The 22,620-nt window shown below is 46.2% G+C and overlaps 1 protein-coding gene across 3 annotated transcripts in view; it reads left to right on the plus strand.

The window, feature by feature from the left end:
• The window catches only part of Dpp6 (dipeptidyl peptidase like 6), an 883,656-nt gene that overhangs the window by 225,347 nt on the left and 635,689 nt on the right, over positions 1-22,620 (plus strand). The window contains exon 1 of one of the 3 annotated variants that reach the window (XM_052721906.1): positions 1,097-1,693. The exons of the other annotated variants lie outside the window; for them this stretch is intronic. Within the exon in view, the coding sequence (XP_052577866.1) occupies positions 1,469-1,693 (225 nt within the window). The 5' untranslated portion in view covers positions 1,097-1,468. Of the gene's footprint in view, positions 1-1,096; positions 1,694-22,620 lie in introns of those variants that run through there. 3 annotated transcript variants of the gene reach the window in all.

Here is a 22,620-nt window from a genome sequence, read left to right on the forward strand (position 1 = left end):
GCTCAGCCACAGAGGGCTGGATCAGGAGACTGCACACGGAGGAGGTGGAACGGCAGAGACCCAATAGTGGCCAGAGAACCACGAAAGACAAGGGCTCCAGAAGCCTACAGGGAAGAGTGGAGGAAGCAAGTAGAAGGGAGATGCCAGCCAGGGCCTAGACTCAGTCTGATACAGTTTGCTCGTCTCTCCACACGGGGGCACTCAAGCACGTTCGAATGCGCCAAAAGGAGTTTGTTATTGGAAGCCCTGGGTGCTGTACAGCCTTTGGGGTCAAGGCTTCCCTTCTCACTGCATCTCAATGCCAGGATGGGGGTGGAACAAGGTTTGGAAAGGTTGCTGACCTCCAAGCCCTTTAGCGTTTCCCTGTATTTACACATAGACAGGTAGGCTGGAGCCAGGCATGCCCTTGAAAGGCGTTGCTCCTGAGGCTTGCACTAGGCCAGCACAGGAGTCCCGCGGCCTGTTCTAGACTTGGTCTTCCTTTCTTAAAAAGATCAGAAGAAAATGAGTGTATTTTTGAAATCTTACGTGGTGGAAGGAAGATGAGTCCGGGAACAGATGCTTCTCTGTGCCTACTCCTTACAAGACCTGCCCTCCTCTCCCACCTCCTCCTACCGTCCTGCAGCCGCATTCCTACCTCAGGCACCCAGGGGTCTTTGCCAAATTTAACCAAAGTCGGAAGAACAATACTAGGTGGGAGTCCCTGGAAGACAGCTGTGTGCTGCATCCCAAAGAGGATGCGATGGGAGCCGTGGCCGCGAAGCCCCGGGATGCAAGGGCAGTTAGGGTTTCTTTGCTCAGTCCTAGCCTCTTGAAGCGCTCTCCTCTCTCCCTGGGGCATTCGGCCTTTGCCAAGCTAGGAGTGCCCCAGCCCTGAACCCTCATCCACGACCCAACTGGTGTTCTGAGAGTCCTCCTGCATCCACCTCCAGCTCCCTGGAACTGGAACTCCCCAGGTGCCATCACCACGGCAGGAGCTGGGTACCCCGCTGAGGAGGGAAAGGAGGAGCTGCTAGGGGCCAGGGCGGGGACCAGGAGATGAGCCGGGGATGCGAGCTGGTCTCTAGGTGGTGCCAAATAATGGGGCCTAGACATGTCCCCTCCCTTGGTGTGCTTCTGGTGTTTTGCTTTCCTTCCGTCTGTTTGGTGAGGCCGAACGTGGCTGTGGCGAGGACTTAAAAAAAAAAAATAGCAAAGCAGAAAGAGAAAGCGATCACTCCGACCCCTGGCTTCCGCGCCGCCGGGGAGGGGGCGGAGAAGCTGAGCCAGGCAGAGTCGCTCAGCACCCAGGCGACTCGCGAGTGGCGCGGAGCGGCCGGGCTCGCCTTTCTTCTTTCCCCACCGCCTCCTTTTCCCCCCTTCTCTCTTTTCTGCTGGAGGGGGTGGGGAGAGAGGAGAGAGATAGAGAAAGGAAAAAAAAATTTTTTTTCCGAAGCATCCAAGCCAGTAAGCCAGCTTGCGGCGGCCCATGGCTTCTCTGTACCAAAGGTTCACCGGCAAGATCAACACCTCGCGCTCCTTTCCGGCGCCCCCGGAGGCCAGTCGCCTCCTGGGTGGCCAGGGGCCGGAGGAGGACGCGGGCCCGAAGCCCCTAGGGCCGCAGGCGCAGGCGGCGGCACCCCGGGAGCGCGGCTGTGCGGGTGGCCGGCCCCGGTTCCAGTACCAGGCGCGGAGCGACTGTGACGAGGAGGACGTAAGAGCATCGCGGTGGGTGGGTGGCGGTGGTGGGGGCTTCGGCGGGAGTCATGGGCCTAGCGACTCCTGGGGGTCTCTGGGTCCCCTGCTCCTCTCTTGCCGTTCCCCCTGCTGTGCCTGAGCGCGCTCAGACACTCTCCTTGGCTCCTGATCTCAGTCACCATGGTCCGGAGCAGGTCTCTGCGGTGGTAGCCAGGAGTTGGTGGCTGGAGCAGGCAGGGTTTTGGAGCTGCGCCCGCTGGGATGTGGACTATGCTTGGAATTCACTAGATTCGTGGATGTCTGTTTGTGGCCGCAGCCCGCTGTGGTTCCTAAGGAGGGAAATAGATCTGTGTATGCTTGGAGTTGTGTTGTATGTTTATTTTCCTGCTCTGAGGCTCAGGGAACAGCTAGTCCAGACTCCTTCCCCCTCCTTCCACCTGTCACTGCAACTAGCCAAGGTGGCCCTCCTCTCCTCTTCAGGCTGCCCCCCTTTTCACTGTCCCCAGACACCTTCTCTCTCTACACCCGAGCATTATACCTGTGGTGTGCTTTTCCAGAAAAAAAAAAAAGAAAGAAAGTCCTAGCTCCAGAACCCTGGCCTCTGACCCAGGCCCAATACAGCTTTCGCTGCTAAGTACCATGCATGCAAATTTGGACTGCAAGCCTGTGGGCCAGCAACTCTACTTGGGCCATCCTCCTTCCTTTAGAAGAAGTTCTCAGAGTGGTCTCTTACTCTTGAGGCTGGAAGTCTGGGCTTCACAGACTGAATTTACGTACTACCTTAGTAGTCAAAGAGTCTTTCAGGGTACCGGTGGCTCCCGAGGTGAAATGGGTTGACCTTGCAGCGGGTCAGTGCAACGAGGACTTTCAGGGAGGGAAAGCTTTTTCCAAGACCTGGAGACAACAGCCAGACTAGCCCTGAGGCAGGCAGGTTGGGCTTGGCTGGTGTAGCCTTGTAGAAATAGGTATGTAGTGTTTGAGGAGTTGCCGCGATCCCTTTGCAGTGCTGTTCTGAAGCACCTGGGTCTTTGTACCAGCCTCTTAGTCTTCCTCACCCTTGCGGGGCAGCCCATTGCCCTGAAGGGAGCAGGAGGTGTGGCCGCGAGACTTGGAGAGTCCAGAGTAACAAGACTGGGTGCTTAGTAAGTTTTGGTGTAAAGGATGTGCATGGCGGGACGGTGCTTCCAGGGGTAGGGGATTTCAACTGCCAGATCTTACAACACCAGTGAGGCCACACTACTGTTAATAGTGGGGTTTGGTTTGTTCTGTGAGGCACAGGGACTACCACAGAAATGACAAGAGTTGGAGGGAAGCCCATAGACCACAGCGAGGCATCGTGCATCTTTTTCTCTGGTCATTTCCAGATTCTTCTGATTAGAAAGAGAAACCAAAGACTAATGACCCTCACTCCAGCGGGCCAAGGAAAAAGGAAAAATTATTCTGACATCCGTCTCAAAGAACTAGAATTTCTCGAGGAGGTTATCAAGCAATAAAGAATTCTGGAGGATTCTATTTATTTAGGATCCTGGGGACATAACTGGGTTGCAACACAGGCAGGAAAGATGCACACCCCTCTCCCTGAAATCTGGCTTAAAAGCTTTGGATTGTGGTTCTGGAATGAGCTTGCTCTGCTAAGCAGGCTCTAGATGTCGCTAGCAGAAAGGACAGACAGGGCTGGAAGCACCAGCTGGTCTCCGCCCATCAGGATTGGGTTTGTTTGTTGTTTGTTTGTTTTTAAGATCCTCGCTGGGAGCATGCATCTCCCTCTTTTCATTTTGATGCATATCTAGAACTGCTGCTCAGATAAGCCAAAGTCTGAGATCAGCCGCAGATCAAGGATATTGAAGCAGTGTGACATGTGTCTCTATGAGAGCTCTGAAAAGGGGCTTTCTCAAGCTCAGATGCATCATGCCCTGACTCTGTGTTTGTGTCCTGTAAAATACAGAAGTGTGTGTTTGCATGTACCCATGCACATGGGCATTGCTCAAGTGTGTTTCGTGTACTGTGTATATATTTTTCCATTATTGGGTCATAATAAGCACATACATGTCCTACAAAGTAGCAGTTGTGTGGGATGAAGAAACATGAAGGTTATTCATCAAGAGCTTTATAGATAATACAGCTGTCATGTGGAGGGTTCTTGATACATAAGTAGATTTTAGCTGTTCTTACCATAATACCAACAAAAGTAGCCATGTGAGGTGATGGACATGTTCATTTACATACTCATCAACCTTCCTACTTCTTATATGTGCCTACAGCATCATGATGTTTACCTCCTACCTTTACTCAAGAAAGCATAATTAAATTTCAAATGTAGAGTTGAACCAATGAAACAGAGCTAAATGTAGCTCCAATTTAAAACATCCCTTAAAACAAAACAAAGCAAAACAAAAACTTCCCTTTTAAAAAAAAATGGCAAAACATTTACCAAAAGACAGATGCACAAATCAAACCATTTTTCTTCCAAGAACAGAGGCTGCAGTTTATTTGCAATAAAAGGTAACTGGTAAAGTTCTTTGTTTTAAAAACTGCTAGACATGTCAATCTCATGTTACATTTTTTTTTTTTTAATCAAGTGGAAATCCTAGCAGAAGATATGTGACTGGTTAGGACTATTTTGCTTTATGAGAAGAGATGAGGGGGGAGGGAGGGACGAGAGAGAGAGAGAGAGAGAGAGAGAGAGAGAGAGAGAGAGAGAGAGAGAGAGAGAGAGAGAGAGAGAGAGAGAGAGAGAGAGAAACTAACTTGCGCCTACTTACTTGAGGAACCTCAATGCTCCCCTTGGAGCTGTTCCGGGTGCTGAATGCAATCTCCCCATTAGCTCATAGAAAATCTCCATCACCTGTGTCTGAGTGAGCAGTCTGAATACAAGACTGGTGACCTCATCACAAGTCTATGTTCTGCCAGTCAGGCATAGCTGTTGCAATATGCAGTGTATTAGTTTGTTTTCTCTTGCTGAGATAAAACACTGGTCCTTTGGGCTTGATGCTCCTACATCAATCATTAATCAAGATAACGTCCTACAGAATTGTTACAGGCCAATTTTATGGACACATTTTCTCAATTGATGTTCTTTGTCTCAGATGACCCAAACTTGTGTCCAGCTGACCAAAAAGGAAAAGAAAAGAAAAACCAACCAGTACATACAGAAACAACTTCCCAGTCGGGGTTATCTGATGCTGGTAAATGACATAACTTTAAAACACAGTGGGTTTTATGTATCTTGCCTTAGACCCAGAGATGGAGATAAAAAGTGATATTATAATGCCTAAAAATGTGTGCAAACAAACATGAAGACTGGGAGAAGACTCAGTGAATAAGAAGCTTGCCATACAAGCATGGAGATGTGAGTTAATATCCCCTGAACACATGTAGAAGCTTACCATGGTAGAGTCTATAATCTCAGTGATGGTGGTAGAGATAGGAGAATCCCCAGAAGTCTGTGGGCCAGCTAGCCTGCTGTGTGCAGTGGCAAGCAATGAGAGACCCTGCCTCAAATAAGATGGAAAGAGATGAACAACACCAAATCTGTTCTCTGGCCTCCACAGAAGCATTGTGGTACTCCCCTATTTTTCTTTCTCTGTCTCACCTTTTTATTAATTAAGTAAAACAAACATGTCTGTGTATGATTGAGAAAAGGTAACTTCCATGAGATTTAAGGTACTCTACAAAGACCTAGATGAAATCTAAAGAAGTCTGTATGGAGCACTCCTCACTAAAGTTGAAGGGCTAGTGATGAGCTAAGAAGATATCACCCAAGTGCAGACAGTGTGACACTGTGACCAATGACCTGTTTGTCACCTGTGCAGGTCCACAGATAACCTCTTTGGGTTGTGTCATGGTTAATCACAATTGCTAAGTTGATTGGATCTGGAATCACCTGGGAACAGGCCATGGGGTGTACCAGTGGGGGATTATTTTGATTTTGGTTAGGTTAGTTGAGGAGGGAAGACCCACCCACCATGGGCAGTACCATTCACTGGACTGAGATCATAGAGTATAGAAAAATGAGAAAGTGAGCTGAGCACCAGCCTTCATCAGTCTGAAACCTGACTGTGTTTGGATGCTGTGTGACCATCTATCTATCCCAAACTCCTGCTGTTTTGACTTCTCTGCCATGATAAACTGTACCCTGAAAATGTGAGTGAGAATCATGCATTGCTTTTGTCAAGGCATTCCTCCACAGTGACAAGGAAAGAAACTGAGATGGTGGGGCTGTCCTACAAGTTGGAAATAAACCCAGAGGGTCTCTCGTTTTAATCAGTTTCCTTGTAAATTTTACATTTATTTAAACAAAAGCAATTAGTTGGACAACCCCTTTGAAGAACCAGTAGCCACTTTCATGTAGACCTCATTGTGTAGAGTTAAAAATAAGTTGACCCTAAAAAGCTACTGAAAGTGGCTTTTAGTGAAATGTAGTGACTTGCTACATCTTGGAATTAGCTGTGACTCATTTTAAAATACCAGCTTTTGTCGGGACTGTACTTGAGCATTTCTCTCCCATCTCTGAAATGGCTGCAGGGGCCTTGCACACTGTCACAGTGGTTCTTCTGTTAAGGGTACATAGCCACTTCTGCTTTCTTAATTTTGGGTGACTCACATTCTCCTAATGATATTAACATGTGGATGGCCTCATTTTAAAACCACCAACTGGCCAAAGCTGAGATCCATTGATACACCACTGCCCATGATGTCAGTCAGCCCAATAGGTCCAAGTTCTCCATCCTGCATGTCATTTTAGCCCTCAGTCCATCTTCTTTTCCTCTATCCTGATTTTCCAGTGGGGTGACATCATGTGTCCTTGGGATTTATCAGTCTTGTGACTTGTTTCTTAAGCAGCTTGCCACCACAAAGATGTCCATATACTCTGAAACCTTTTTCACCAGTGTTAAATGACTTTTAAATTTCAATTGCACATTATTTTCCTAACATGATAAAAAAAATAATAAGGCTAAAGCTTTCTGCTGTCCTATCCTTCCCAGAACCTTCCTCATCACTTCATTGGCAGTGCCTAGAATACCCACCCCCAGAATGAGTATGGGGAATAAGGGAGTCATTTGGAGCTGTGACCAAGGAGGTGCCCAGTGCAGCAGTGTGCCTTTAACCTCCACATCAGTGGTACCTGCTGGGCAGATGCTGTGGGTACAGTAGAGGTGCTCACTGAGTCCAGCAGCTGCAGGGATGACTTACCATTATTACCTTCTGCAAACAGTTAAGGTCAGCTTCCATAGTCTTTTCCCTGCCTTGGAAGCTTTCTCCTCTCTCCCCATCTACGACTTTTCATACGAGTCTTAACACTACTAGCTCCAGTTTTCATCCTCAACAGTGCTCTTTGCCTTGTCTAACTTGGATGTAGATTTGCACTCTGTGCCTCGGTTACTACACAACCTGCACACAGTGTATGACAGGCGTGCTATCGACCCCTTGATAGGATGCCCGTGCCATCAGATGATTTTTCCTTTGTCTTGGTGCCATCCTAACTTTTGTTCTAGATGACAGACATTCGACTCTTCAAAGCTTCATGCCTTGTGCTTTTCATGGTCCTGTATAAATTCTCCCTCCTTCCCTTCCTCCCTCCTTCTCTTCTTTTCCTACTCCTTCTGCCCATCTCTCCCTCCCTCCATCTTCCTGTTCCCCTTTGATCTCTTTCTGATCTCAGCCTTAGTTCTTTGGCAAATCATTCCCTCCTCCTTCCCTTTAAAGTTTGGGTCTCTGGTGTTCTTTTCATCCCCCTTCATGCTTTCTTCACCTTCGTGCAAAGGGAACGTGGTGCGTCCTGTGGCTCCTGCAGAAGATTGTGAAGACAGCTTTGTTACTCAGGACGTGCTTCTCTGAAGATAATTTGCTTTTACATTTTTTTTTTTTGAAGTGGGCAATACTAGCATTGCAAGGGCTGTGGGATAACTGGCATGATTGCCCTGCCAAGCTCTCATGAGACATATCAACAGCTTTGCAGATTATAACAAAGCATCTATCTGTATGAATAGGTCACTAATTCCAATTGAAACTCAGCATAAATGTACATGAACCACATGCCCCAGTGCCCATGTTCCTTTCTTGTACTAAGATTTTCACTAGGTGAGCTTGGAGTTCCCTTATCTCCCTGTCACACCATCTCATAGCTCACCGCTGGACATAATATTTTGGTTTTGTTTAAAAATATTTAAAAAATCTAAATTTTATTTAGATTGTTACTGCAGACTGTATTTAACACTAGAAACGTGAGTGCTCAGGTAAAGGCAGTGGTCACTTAGTTTCACTATAAATCCTTTCAATAAGCATTGGCCAGAGTCCGTGCTATGTACATAGCAAGGACATGAAAAGTTCTTCCTTCTGAGTGCAGTGAACCTGGACACAGGAAGCTGAAGATGGTACAGGACGGTAGCACATTGTTCTGTACAGAGAAGCCATACCAGCGGATGAGGAGGGAAGCCAAAAACAGCATCAAAGATGCCTCACCTCTGCTCTGCACCTGCAAGCTTCGGGCAGCACCACCCCTGCCTCATGTCCCCTGCACAGTTGCCTTGACCTGGGAGGAAAATCAGGACAAGGAACCAATCTTTGCACTTGCAACACTAACAAGAACAGGCTGCCCTGGCTTGTTATCGGGCGGGTCAGTTGTTAACTGTGAACCACAGCAAACAAATTTTGACACGTTAACAAGCTTTTGCTCTTTAAAACCAGCAAAAAAAAAAAAAAAAAAGTGTCTGCGAAGCAGGAATGTGATCCCTTCCCAGGGACATGAGCTGTTGGCAGTAAGGGATTTTGAGGCAGGTATGAAAGCCAAATTTACATGGCATGCTAGTTTTTTTAATTGCTGCCAGCACACATTTCCAAATTTTACATGGATCTGTTACCTAGAGGTTAAGGAGACCCCAGAGTATTAGAACTTCATAATATTAATTTTGTGCTATGGTGCTGGCTCATTTTTCCTATATGAGATGAGCCTTCTTGTTTCACTAGTGGGGAAGGGTTGTGTCTAGATGCTGGCCCTAGATGGTCTTTTTTCCTTCCATATAGTAGAACTTTTCATTTCTTACCCAAAGCTTTTTATCCTTTCCAGTCGGATTGATGAATGAGTTTAATTTTTGTGAGCAACTGGCAGGAGTTGCTGAGTGAGATGTACATGCTGATTGTAGCCGACCCTGCTCCTTTTAATTACTCTGATGATAATAATGCATTAATCAAGTGCTGGAGAAGTACTTCCCTCGATGCGCGATATTGATCCTCTCGTGCAGTGTTGCCTATAAAAATAATAATCCTGTGATCCTTTTAAAATTAAACTCTGCTTAATAAATTGAATGTTAAGGGCACAAGGGGACCTGCATGCCATGTCATGGTTTTCTTCCATTTCAAGATTATTGATTTGATTTTATAGAGATGTAAAACACGTGTGCCCTTTCCCGGGAACAGCTTTTGCAACATTTTCCTTAAAATTAGATCCAGCCTTCTGAACTTATTTGGGGTGGAGTTTTCTTTTTAATTGATAACCTCTCATTTTCCAGATGACTAGACTACAGTATCATCAAGTAGATGACACCAGACAAATCACATAGGTTTCTGGATTCCTAGTCTCACTCTTCTTCCTTTTCTTTATATGCCACTGTAGTTAAGTTAGGAAATTAACTTAATTATGTCTGTGAGTTAGAAATGGGGGCTGGAGAGATGGCTCAGTAGTTAAGAGCATTTGTTGCTCTTCCAAAGGAACTGAGTTTGATTCCTAGCACCCACATCATGGCTCACCAGCTGTAACTCCTTCTCCAAGGGATCTGATGGCCCCTCTGGCTTCTACAGGTACCCTCTTACATGTGTATGTAATAATTATGTACCTTCATACACATAGACATATGTGTGCATACACACAGACACACATAAATGTTTAAAAATATGTGGACATAAAATATAAGTCTAAATATTTTTGATTCTGGGTGGTTATACTGTTTGCCGGGGGGTGGGGCGGGGAGGCTGGGTCCAGCTTTGTTTTTCTACTGTAAGATTCACCCACTTGCCTCAGCAGTTTTCCTTTTGTGCATGATAATCAGCTTTATGTTTTCTAGTATCACTCATATGCACATTAAGCCTAGCCTAGCAAGAGTTCATTTTTGTTCCACCACGATGGTGAACATGCAAACACACACACACACACACACACACACACACACACACACACACACACACAGGAAAGCTAGACTTCTACAAGACCTCTGAGATGCAGGGAGTGAAGGTACAGGTGTGGAGGGATGCCTGACTCTGGAGGGAGGCTTACTTGTTGGGGTACAGCTCTCAACAGGCCTTAACAGGGATGCCTGGCATAGAAAATGGATAACAGTGTACAAAGGAGGGGGAATCCCATGTCTCCAGATACAAAGCATCTTAGCTCCCCAAACAGCTTCTGTCTCTGGCAGAAGCACATAAACTTATCTCAGCCAATACTGAGTGAGTCTACAAACAACCTGCAGATGTTTGGAAGTCAGAAAAGTCGCCCTGGCTATAACCCTAGTGGGAATGAAAAATAGAAACACACACACACGCACACACACACACACACACACACACACGCACACACACACACACACACACACGCACACACACACACACACACACACGCACACACACACACACACACGCACACACACACGCACACACACACACACGCACACACACACACGCACACACACACACACACACGCACACACACACGCACACACACACACACACGCACACACACACACACACACACACGCACACACACACACACGCACACACACACACACACACACACACACACACACGCACACACACACACACGCACACACACACACACACACACACACACACACACACGCACACACACACACACACACACACACACACACACACACACGCACGCACGCACACACACACACACACACACACACACACACACATTTATTTTAATTCAAATGAAACCTATTTTTTTAAGATCATCAAAGTCACTATAGAAATCAATTTTTAATCTTCTTTAGTGAATAGATTTCATGTCGGCATCAGCATTTACCTTAGATAAGTTGGGGCCAATTTTTAATATAGTGTTAAGATTTTAAAAAGTGGAATAAAGGATGTAGGTTCCTGTCCAAACTGAGAATTAAGAAAGTGGATTTTTCCCCCTGTCTCCTGCTCTTCTCCATTGTGGGAAGGATTATAGACAGAGCAAATGGAACAAGTACAGCGTCTTTCAGACAGCAGTGGCCTCCTCACCGTGTTACCCACAATATATTCATCTAACCTGTATCTCCTCTCTTATATAAACAATATGTGCATCTATGTTCATAAACCACTCTGCGTGAAATGCACAATGTATGCACCTAACTTCGATATGCCCCCACATACTGCATGTCCAACGTCTCTCACCCCATGTGTCCACTCTATATTATAGACATCATCTGTGAAAGAATAGACCTAAGGTGAGGTCAATCAGAGGAGCGCAGGAATGGAGCGGGGAGTGTGGCAATACTTGGAATCAGAGAGCCTTCCTAAGGGGAGAGGTTGGAAGATGAGGCAGAGGTGGAGGACTTGCTCCAGCTGCCTGAACACGTGAGGATGGAAGACAGTATAGTGCCTCTCACAGAAGCTTGGGAGCAATGTCTGCTTTGCTGTGCCTCCCTGTCCGTCCGTCCGTCCGTCTGTCTGTCTGTCTGTCTGTTTAGAAGGCACTGGTGTTGCAGGCCATGGTGCTCAGATAGGGTCTGCCTGTATTCTGAGAAGCAAGCTGATGGCCTCATCACAGTCTGGCTAGCCTGAGTGGGCTGCAGCAGAGGACACGTGTCTTTCTTCTATGTCGCTGGCCATCTTTTAGTTCTTGGCCCTAGTGGGTTCTGTCATGATGAAGTGCTGGGTTCACAGACTGCTTTCTGAAATTATATATATATATACATACATACATACATATACATACACATACATACACACACACACACACACACACACACACACACACACACACACACACATATATATATATATAAAATGTGTGTCTGGTGTCAGAAGAGGTCAGAAGAAGGCATAGATCCCTTAGAACTGGAGTCACAGACAGTTGTGAGCTGCCATACGGGGTCTGGGATTGAACCCTGGTCCTCTATAAGAGCAGCCAATGCTCTTAACTCTCCAGCCCCCTCTGAATTTTCAGGGCAAGTACCTCCCTTTCTATGTCTCACAGGTTTTGCAGTTCTCTGATAAACTGGTGAGGAAATTGCCCACAGGAAGGCTGCGGAGGCTGGGGTGCTGAGGCACACAGGCCTCACTGCTCCTTTCTCAGGGGAGGAACAGAAGGATGCTAGAGTCTGTGTGGGGTGTGTGGGGTGTGTGGGGTGTGTGGGGAGCTGGTGGACCACAGGGGCAGGACCAGGCCTCTAGGTTGACTGCAGCACAAGGCAGCTTCCTAAATGTCTGTAAGGGTTCACTTAGGAATGTGGCCTCCAGGAGCCTGGAGTGGAGGTTGTGAAGTCAGCAACAGAGAGCCTGGGGCAGGCCCTCAGGGTTGACGTTTCTGGTAACGAGAAATTCAATTACTTTATCCAAGCACTTGGCATTGTTTCTTGTCTCCATGATAGATACATGTATTTGGACCGAGGCTGTTTTTAGCTTAGAAGGTGAAGGTTACGTGCTTCATCTGAACATTTCCCTTCAATGCAGTCCCCTTCCCCCCAGTTATTGCCATGCCCGGGAATCTTTAATTTCTACTCTGTACGTGGAAAGGGCACTTGGGGAGTCTCTTCCTTACTTCCAGAACTTTAGCTCTTGCAAAAGTATAAGAAAGTCAACCCCATCTCTTCATCCTCACTATCTGTCTATTAAAGGAGGGGATGCTGGGGAAGGCAGGGCACTGTTCCTATAGAAACCGAGCTGCTGGTACAGCAGGGCCTCTGGCTTCCGTGTTGGGCAGCTGGCCTTGCTGAATGCAAAATCACCCACATTATTCCTCATTGCGTCTTCTGGCCTTGTTTAGCTCATGTCAATCAGCATGGGACAGGAAGCACCTCAGCAGAATCCTGAAGTGGATCCACCCCTCCAGTGACCTCGGTGACCCTGCTGCCTCTGTGCTTTTATTTCACTACACCAGGGAGATTAGCATCTCAGATTCTGGACTTCTGTCCTGCAGGGGTTCATCGCAGAGTCCCAGCATGCAAGGAGGACTTGAGGGTTCCCGGCAGCCCCTCTGCCTTAGCACCCTCTGATGGTACCTCAGAAGCATCATGCTACTTAAACAGAGAAAGTTTTCCAACTCTGCTCAGGGTGTTCCTGTCCCTTTCCCAAGCCCACAGTTGACTTCCTTGGGTCCTGATCCTAGTGCATCAGGTGTCTGCTCTACAGGAGCCCTGCATAATTAGATCCACCTGCAAGGCAAGAGCCACCACAGGCAACCCCACCTCATCTCACTCAGAGCAACGACCTGAAGGTGTGATATGGTCTGTCCTTTGATGACATCTGGCTTAGTGGCTCTCATCTACCAAAAACATTCCCATTTATCTATCTACCAACCCCTTCTCCTAGACCCCCCCCCCCCAAAAAAAAACCACACCTTTACCTGCCTGACTGCTCCTGTTGGCTGTGGCTCAAGTTTCCTCTAACATCACTTTCTCAAGAACTCCAGCCCATCCTCCCCTCCTTGGTTAGAATTGGAGCCCAGCCTATTTGCTACCCCCAGGCTTCCCCACCCCACTACCTTTTGATCTTCTCTTACCACAGCATTGAACACTTTCTGATACATTATACAATAGACTTTTCGTGTCTCTTTTCATTTCTATTCTCCATTGTCAGAATCTTGGCTGAACTGGGAATAAGGACTTTGGGCTGTTTTGTTATCAAACACACATAATGCCTGTGACATCACAAGGAATAAGTCTGTTTGTGAAATGACTGAGTGATGGTACCAGACTCTGGTCTCTTCCATCTGAATAAACCTGCTTTCTTTAATCCTATTTGCCAATTTGTTTTTGTTGTTGTTGTTTATGGTTTCTTTTTTAAAGATAATGCTGGGGATTTAATTTCAAGTCTGAAGCATGCTAGTTAGGCTGGCCTGTTGAGCTATCATGTTAAAACTCTAAACTAGCAAACACATTAAAATTGAAAACATTCTAAAAGCAAAATTTTTAAGCTTTTCCTGTGGCCTCTTCTGGGTGTCTGAAAAGGAATTCTCTTTTCAATTCCCAGGTTGCTGGAGTAAACAGAGGTTCTTTTTGACTGCTCAGCCTAAGAGAACAGATGGGCAAGTAATTACTAGGCAAACAGCAGTGTGGGGACTGGAGAGATGGCTCAGCAGTTAAGAGAAAGTACTGCTCTTCCAGAGGACTCAGTTTTGGTCTCCCATATTGGGTGCTTCATAGCTGCCTCTAACTTCAACTCCAGGTGGTCAGATGCCCTCTTCTGGCCTCCTTGGGCATAGCACTCATGTATACATATACATACACACACATCATACACATAATTACATTTTTGAATCTTAAAAAGGATAATAAAAGAATGTATTTTTATAGAATCAGCATTTAGCATTTATAACATCCTATATTGTTTTAATAAATTTGATATGTATGAATTCAATTAAAATAGTCTCTAGCCATTTTGCTGAACTTTTTGGTTATTGGAGAATAGAAGCTAATAAATAGCTAAGAGTCCCACAAAGGGAAGTGATTCCTATAAGAACAGCAGGGTAGTGAGTCACTTTGATCAGAACTTTGCATTACCTAACTCAATATAATTGAAAGGGGAAAAAAACACACAGCTTCTTTTTCTATGATCACATCTTTATCTGACAGGTAGGAAATCAAATGAGAATATTTTTGAACCCTGCATCATTAGAGGCAAACACAAATTACCAGACCAAATGCAATGTTTCTGCCAGGAAAAAAAAATGTTCCTGGGTTCTGTAATCTCTCTGAAATTGCCTGAGGCTCTCTGGCTGTGCATAGCACCCATTTCTATGATAATGTAATCAGATCAGTCTTGAAGGATGGAGCTGGAGCAGGCAGCTCACCTTTACCTTAGCTCTGCCCCTCTGCAGAATAATTTGGACACCTGCCCTTCGGGCAATGTCAGGGCTGAAAGAAACATGTGTAGGACAAAGGTCTGCAGCTGCCAGACAGGGTTGGGTGAGGTCTAGGTTTTAGGTGTCTACATATCTACACTCCCTACTGTGAGCAGTGTGACAACCTGGATACTTGAACCAAAGCCTGCCCTGTGAAGTCAAGACATCTCAAGCAGTATGCTAAGCAAGTAACCAAACCATGTCCTTCATCTAAAGATGCATTTCCATTTGTGACAAGTTCTAGAAGTTTCCCAAGTGTCCTAGTGCCCAGCTTCTTTTTTTTTTTTTTTTTTTTTTTGGTTTTTCGAGACAGGGTTTCTCTGTGTAGCTTTGCGCCTTTCCTGGAACTCACTTGGTAGCCCAGGCTGGCCTCGAACTCACAGAGATCTGCCTGGCTCTGCCTCCCGAGTGCTGGGATTAAAGGCATGCGCCACCACTGCCCGGCGTGCCCAGCTTCTTAAACTGTGAGATTCATCGATGGTTTGAGGTCATTTAACTCCATGTAGAGGTCATAGAAATTTTGGCAACAGGGAGAGGTCTCTGAATGCACAGTAACCAAGAGGTCACTCAAATACAAAGGTGAAATGAGTCAGAGGTGTTTCCAGCAACAATGGCCTGTGTTGTGTCCCTTGACTTCACAGCAGCCTTGATCCTGAGCTCATTTTATACGATATATTTATGGGAAGTGATGTTCTCAGCATCAATAATTATAAAATTATAAAATATCAATCAACTCTGAAAAGTACTGAAGATGCTCTGTGTCCCAAAGAATTAAATATTTATCCAAGATTGAATTATTTATATAAAATAAACAAGCAACCTATCTCATTAATATGCAAATTTATTTTCACTGTTCATAAATGATGGAGTTACATGTATCCCAGAGACTTGTGTGAAAATAAGTTTCTCTGATCACCAGTAAATGTTAGATTTGGAGACCTAGTATATATTCCTGTATACCTGGGGTAGAATAAAATTTTCTTAGGGAAAAGGGGTTATAAAAAGACAAAATTTAGGCACCCCACCTTAGTGCCTACGGTTAAAGATGTTGCAAACAGTTAATCCACTCTCTGGTCACTGGGTTTCAGTTGCCAAGGGGTCTCAGAACAGTTAAGAACAGAAGTTGTGTAGAAATACTCTTTCTGCTGTCATCACACCAGGACCAGGAATGTGAGTCACTGGCAAAGCCCTAAAGCTCAGCAGCCAGTTCAAGTGCAAAGAAGATGGTGTCGGTAGGTCATCTGAAAAGCCATTGCACGTCACCAGAGATATTTCAAGCTGGCCCTCTGTTCCTGAGATGATCAGAGATCCCTTGTGTATCCACAGGGCAGCCAGCCACCAGCAGAGATGTCAAGCATAAGCTCCACAGAACTGATTCTCTACCGCTCCTCTTGTATGTCCCCATGGGGCCCAGTGATGCTCCTACAGGGAGTAAAGGTCTCAAGGTGGTATACAGTGTGAGGCCAATTTCTGGATATCACTTCCAGTCTCTGGATATGAGTCACAAGGCCCATCCAGTGTAGAACAGACCAATGACCTTGCAAAGAGGGTTAGAGGTTGAGGAAGAGGCAAAAGAATGGTGGATAATTGGGGAAGGCTGCCATGGAGGAAACCTCAAAAGAGATGGATGACTGAACACAGCTTGCAAGGAGACATGGGGTATGGATGACTTCCAGGGCTGGTGGAGTTTGCCTGTCCTAGCATTCTTCCTGGGTTTCAGGGAAGGCCCAGTGTGCCTGTGAGAACAGCTGTGCTCAACAGCATGTATAAGCCATGAAGTCCACTTTAACCAGCACCCAATGCAGACCTTAGGCTGTGATTTGGAGCCTTGGCTTTAAACTACTATACTGTTCTGAATCCCAGGGGTCCCAATGAGAGCAAGCAGGGAAGGGCGGGACATACAACTAACAGAATGTTGCCGCCCCCCCCCTCCCAAAGCAATTGTGCTCTTTAAATATTTTACTTGACTGTGCAATTTCAGATGAAGAAAGGATTTGAGAATTGAATGAGCTCTGCTGGAGGAGCAGCCACTTATTCTATGAACTCTGAGATATCCAGCAGGCTTGCATGATGAGATGTTCTCATTACAGCTGAGAAAGGCACTGCATGGAGAAATGAATTGAGCCTGTACTCACACCACCATTAGGGTTGACAAGACTAGACATTGTTTGTTGGTTGACTCAAAGGCCCCCGGAGACAGGAAAGCACAGTGGCACTGCCCGCTCCAGGCTCCAACCTCTGAGCTTGGATGCCGACCCCCGCATCACTCTCTACTCCAGGGCTTCAGCATTCTTACTTGCAATATGGGAAACAATTGCAGTCTGCCTCGTGTTGGTTGGTGGTGAAAGCTGGGTTCATATGTTTGAAACACTGAGAATTGCCCTTGGCAGGCCACAGACTGGTGGAGTAGGTATGTCGCAACATTCTTTTGAATGCTGTTGCTACAAAGGGCAGAGAACTGAGCGGCTGCAGGTCAGAGCTAGCTTAGGGCTAGAAATGCCATAGGTGCAGGGGGTTGGGTAGGTGCTGGTGACGACCGCTCCTGTGTGAAGCCAGCCATGGGTCTCAAGGGAAGAAGGAGGGAAGAAGTGAAAATAGGCCATTTCCTTTCACCAGAAATAAGTTTCTCCTTCCCCATTACACCACAAGGAACAGAGAGATGTCCCCCCATGACCACCAATAATAACCAACCAGCAGCCATTTCTGTACCTGTGACACCAAATGGGGGCTCTATTAGCAGATGAAAAGCCATACACAGACGGAAGTGAGAGACACAATCCCCAAGCCAAGAAAAACACATGAACACCTTAGGACCAATAGAGAGGAGAAAGGAAGTCACAGAGATGGAGATCTGGAACCTAGTTAAAACGTGGTTCCCCTTAGAGTCAGTGGTCTCCAAGTGCTGGAGCCCCTCCTCTGTCTTAGGAGTCTGAACTCTCACCAATAAACTTTACTTTCCCTGGATTTTTCCATCTTTTAATTCCTTAATCAACAGAGGAGAACCCATACCCTAGCAGGAATAGATTGCATTTATATAATTTAATGCATAGGATATTGAGGAGCTTGGTTATGAGACAATTGGCTGATTGCATGCCCTCCTGTCCCAGTTTCCTTGAGCATGGCTTTGGGCTCATAGCACCCTTGTTGGGGGTCATCAAGGAGACATGGTGAACACAGTGATAAAGGTTTCTTTCCCATCTGTATTCATATATTGATATCCAGGCCCCAAATTATGGGATATAGAATGGAGCATTTGAAAAGTAATTAGATTGTGAGGCTGGGGCCCTGATGAATAAGATTGGTGCCCTTATAACAGACCCTAGAGAGAGTCCTTGCTCTCCGTCTTCCTTGTAGGATACATTTGGAAGCTACAGTTTATACCCTAGTACAGGGCCCTCCCCAGAGCCTGACCACACTGACTGTGGCCTCAGCAACCAACCTCTAGTCTGTGAGGAGTCAGTTTCTGTGGTCTGTGGTACCCATCTGAGTTTCACTCCACACTTCTCAGAGATGAGGAGGGCCATCCTACTTGGGCTGACTCTGGCTTCCCTGACATAGAGGATGCAGCCTAGCTGTCTTCCCAGGACCAGGGTGAAGCACAGGGGTGCAGGCAGCAGAGATGTGTGCTGAGATGTCTGCTCTCTCTCCTGGGAGCTTTCACAGTGTCTGAGCTTGCTCACTTCAGGCTGACTTATCAGACAGTGTGCCAAAGAAGGCAAGAATAAGAGAGGCCAACACAAGCAACACAGCGGAAATGGACCCATGTTTGTACTGGTCAAATCTTTTGAGGATTTTCTACAAGCTCACAGTTATCAGGATGAAACACTATGAAGGTGAAACCTTAGTAAATCAGATATGAGAGAATAATGTGTGGTTTTCCCAGGGAGATGTGAACAGATGTCTATTTATCCCAAATGGAGCACCAGCAAAATACCTAATAAGAACTTTGGCTTAGTGAACCAGAAAGTTGGTTGGGGTTACTTACAGGGGTTTGGGTAAGGGGTTACTTACAGAAGCATGGATGACTGACTCAAAGGCAGCATTGTCACCAAGAAGCCACCCCCGCCTGGGTGACAACTCACAAAACCTGTATGCCTGGGACTCTCTGTATGTTTTGCAGGCACCTGGGTTAGTTTGGAAGAATCTCTCCCCAGCAATGACTTATGCTTATCTAACCTTGGGAGGGGCCTTGTGGATCTTGTAATTTTCAGGAGCTTCCTGAGACTGCTTTGTGTTTCCTTTCCAAGTCTTGAAGGGATGTTTAAAGAAGAACTGTCAATACAACAGATGGTACATGGTTATAAAAATCTAACAGTTGGTGCTGTTAGCTAAAACATTCAGGGGCTGTGTGAATGTTCTGGAGGTTCTCACATGACCTGAAGGCCACTTACCTCTCAAGAGCCAAAGTACAGTCAGTGTGACAGAGAAACTCTACAGCACTCTGGTACAACCCAACCTAGTGACATCCAGGGTTACCTACCTATATTTCTCAGGCAGGGTTTCTCACAGCCTGTGCCTTCTAATGTCAAGCATTTAGGAATAGGAGTCTCTACCTCAAGAAGGTAGGGCACGTTTTGGGAAAGGATGAGAAAGGCTTAGAGAGGGCTTTCTCTAGCTGTGAGGCAAGGTGCAGATTTTAGTGCAGTAAGTCAGAGGGAAGAGACAGGATTTTGAGTAGCTCCTTAACAGACAGGAAGGTATGGATGCTTCCTGTATTTTCTGCTAACTCCCCTTCGCCATCAGAGCACATCTGACAGTTCGGAGTAGTCACCACCCGCTGGCATTCTTCCTGGTTTTTCTGGCTCCAGCTCTGGCCTGTGCTCAGAGCACAGAGTTCAAATAAACTCTGTTGATGAGAAGAATATAAGATTTCACTTTAAAAATACAATTATGGAGAGCCTCATTTAATCTAATTCATGAGCATCCGTAGTGTGTGTGTATAATCAACTGTCAGCTTTGCAGTTCTGTCCGAGGAAGATTGGGTCCCTGTTAGTGCAGAGCTTAGTGGGGGAACAGCCAGGGCAGTTTCTAAACTGTCCTTTGAAAATCTCTACACACAGGCTGGGGAGATGTCTTACTTGGTACAGAGCTTGTCTTGCAAGCTTGTAGACCTGACTTTGATCTTGAGGGCCCACACTAAAAGATAGACATGGTAGAATTATATGCTTATAATTATATGCTTATAACTCAGGGGCTGAACAGAGGCAGATATCCGGAGCTCACTGGCCATCCATCCTAGCCTCAGCAGTGAGCCCAAGCCAGTGACAGACCTCTCAAAACAGCAAACACGTGCATAGTGTCTGAGGAACACCTGATTTTTTTACCTCTGGCCTCTACATTCACACATTCACACACACACACACACACACACACACACACACACACACACACACACACACACACACATTTGCACATGTATTAAGAAGTTTTCATTACCAAAAGGTTTAGAAAACATTAAATTCTCCAAAGTTGTTTTAATGGCTCCAATTGCACTTCACAATGAATAGCAGAATACTAAGCAGAGGTATTTTTGGAGAGATTTCACACTTATTTGTGTCGGTTTAGGTTTGTGATAGAATTTGGGGACAGAAATTGTGTGTTCCTCTTCATTCAGCAACAAGAGGGATTCTTCACTTCTGTCTCCCATAACCATCTTCACTGTGGTGGTTTGAGGGAAAATGGTCCCCATAGGCTCATAGGGAGTGGCACTATTAGAAGATTTGGTCTTGTTGAAGTAGGTATGGCCTTGTTGGAAGAAGTGTGTCATTGGGGGCGGGCTTTGAGGTTTCAGATACACAAGCCAGGCCCAGTGTCTTTTTTTCTTCCTATTGCCTGCTGATCCAGATGTAGAACTCTCGGCTCCTTCTCCAGCACCATGTCTTTCTGCATGCTGCCATGCTTCCTGCCATGATGGTAATGGACTAAACCTCTGAACTGACCTGTAAGCCAGCCCCAACTAAATGTTTTCCTTTATAAGAGTGTCCATGGTCACGATGTCTCTCACAGCAATAGGAACCCTCATTAAGACATTCATTTCATTCCATCACACTGGTTTTGTTCTCTCTGCCCATATTTATTCCAGAGTTTCTATAACCAAACACCACTGACAGGATGACTGAGAACAGCTCCTCCTTGTTGTCTCAGAGTTCTGGGTGTTAGAGGCTCAAAAGTAAAGTATAGAAAGGTCTCTCCCCTCCTGATGGTAGGGAGCTCCTGCTGTGTCTTTTCTGGCTGTGGGGAGAATCCTTCTTTCTCTCTTCCAGCTGTGTGTCTTTGAACTGTAGAGTCCCTCAGTTTCTCTGTCAGCTACAGGTGGTCCCGGGAACCCTGGCCTTGAGTCGGCATCTCCCTAAGTCCTTGTCCTGACCTCTTCCAGCCACCTTCTCCCACTCTGTCTCTTCCCTTCCAATAAGCACAGTTACAAGAGCCTGGTTTCCACATAAGGTCATGTTCTGAGAGACTGGGTTCAAAAAGCTCTTAACAGCAGCTAAAATATGGAATTGGCCTAGGCATCTACAGGTGAATGAATGGATTTCTAAAAATTGATGGCATATGCACAATGGATTACTATTCACTAATTTAAAAAAGCCTGTCATTTGCAGCAACACAGGGAACCAGGTGAATAGTTAATGCAGGAAGGAAGTGTCTCAACATGCAGAACAAGCAGATATGTGGTTGTGACTTTTTCCTGGCTAAGCAATGCTCCATTTTCTCCCTTGCAGGTCACTGTCATTTTGCTGGAAGCTTTTAGGGCAGGCAGCTTAACTTTATGCCTCCTTTTCCTGACAGCCCCACTAATTCCTCAATCTAAGCTTACTGACACTCTGACATGCTCCGAGGGCCTGCATGCTCTGTACTGGAAGGGCTTGATTCTGTCTCAGTGGACACAGCCGGTGTCCTCCACATTCTCCTCCTACAGAGCCTGAGCTCCTGGTGGGCAGGGCCTTGGGAGCCTCCCTGTGACCCTGAGCCCATGCTGTCCATGTCTGCTCCTCGTGGTAGGCACTCATTACTTGACACAACAGGCAGTCCCAGTTGGCAAATGAGAACATCAATGCTATACCTCTAGGGCTAAAACTAAGGAAGATGAAGGAGCCTTGCACAGGCCTCCCACTCGGGGCACCCATGGGCTGTGACATTTCTACATTATTCAGTATTTCCACCCAGATGCCCAGCTTCCTGCTGGGTCTGGTTTAATAGGAAGGAAGCTATTTTTAAGTGTGTCCTTTTACGAAGCAGCAGCCACATCTCTTGGGGCTTCTGGTTCCTTCCCAGACAGTGGATAAAATCCATGTTTGGGGGCAAGCAATGAGCAGGAAGTTTAGTTAGGAAAGAAATGTAAAATGTCACAAGTCATTAAGAACAGCAGTGCCTTCGCTGCTCTGTGTGTCCAGCCTGTCAAATGGCTAAGTGTATCCCTCCAGGGACACTTGGCTGCCACAAGTTTGCCTTACAAAGTGACCCATTTCTGCACTCAATTGGGCCTTGCAGCCTGCATACAGCAGTATGTCTCGGTCACCCAACCCCTTTTCAGCCTTCCTGACCCCCGAACCTCCCCTTCACATTCCACTCTTCCTGTCTCTTGCCTTGGCTCTCTAGGACCCCTCTGTATATTTCAATTTCTACAAAATGCCAATGAATTTTTTTAAGACCACTTCAAGGTCGTTTTGTCTCTGAGGTAGCTGTTGGAGGTGAGACAGCCCTTTGCTGTTCCTAGAGTCAGTTAATCTGCCAAGAGGTAAATCACATAGGCAGTACACTCCCAGAAACAGCCTCTTCCCCACCCCGCATTCCTACCTCATCAGCGCTTCCTGAATGCAAGGATGCATCTTCATCTGTGTTTAGAACCTCTAGGGCTATGTAATGGTTATTATTGATCG

This window comes from Peromyscus californicus, unplaced genomic scaffold (genome assembly GCF_007827085.1).
Source record: "Peromyscus californicus insignis strain IS unplaced genomic scaffold, ASM782708v3 Scaffold_6__1_contigs__length_162567912, whole genome shotgun sequence".
Lineage (NCBI taxonomy): Eukaryota > Metazoa > Chordata > Mammalia > Rodentia > Cricetidae > Peromyscus > Peromyscus californicus.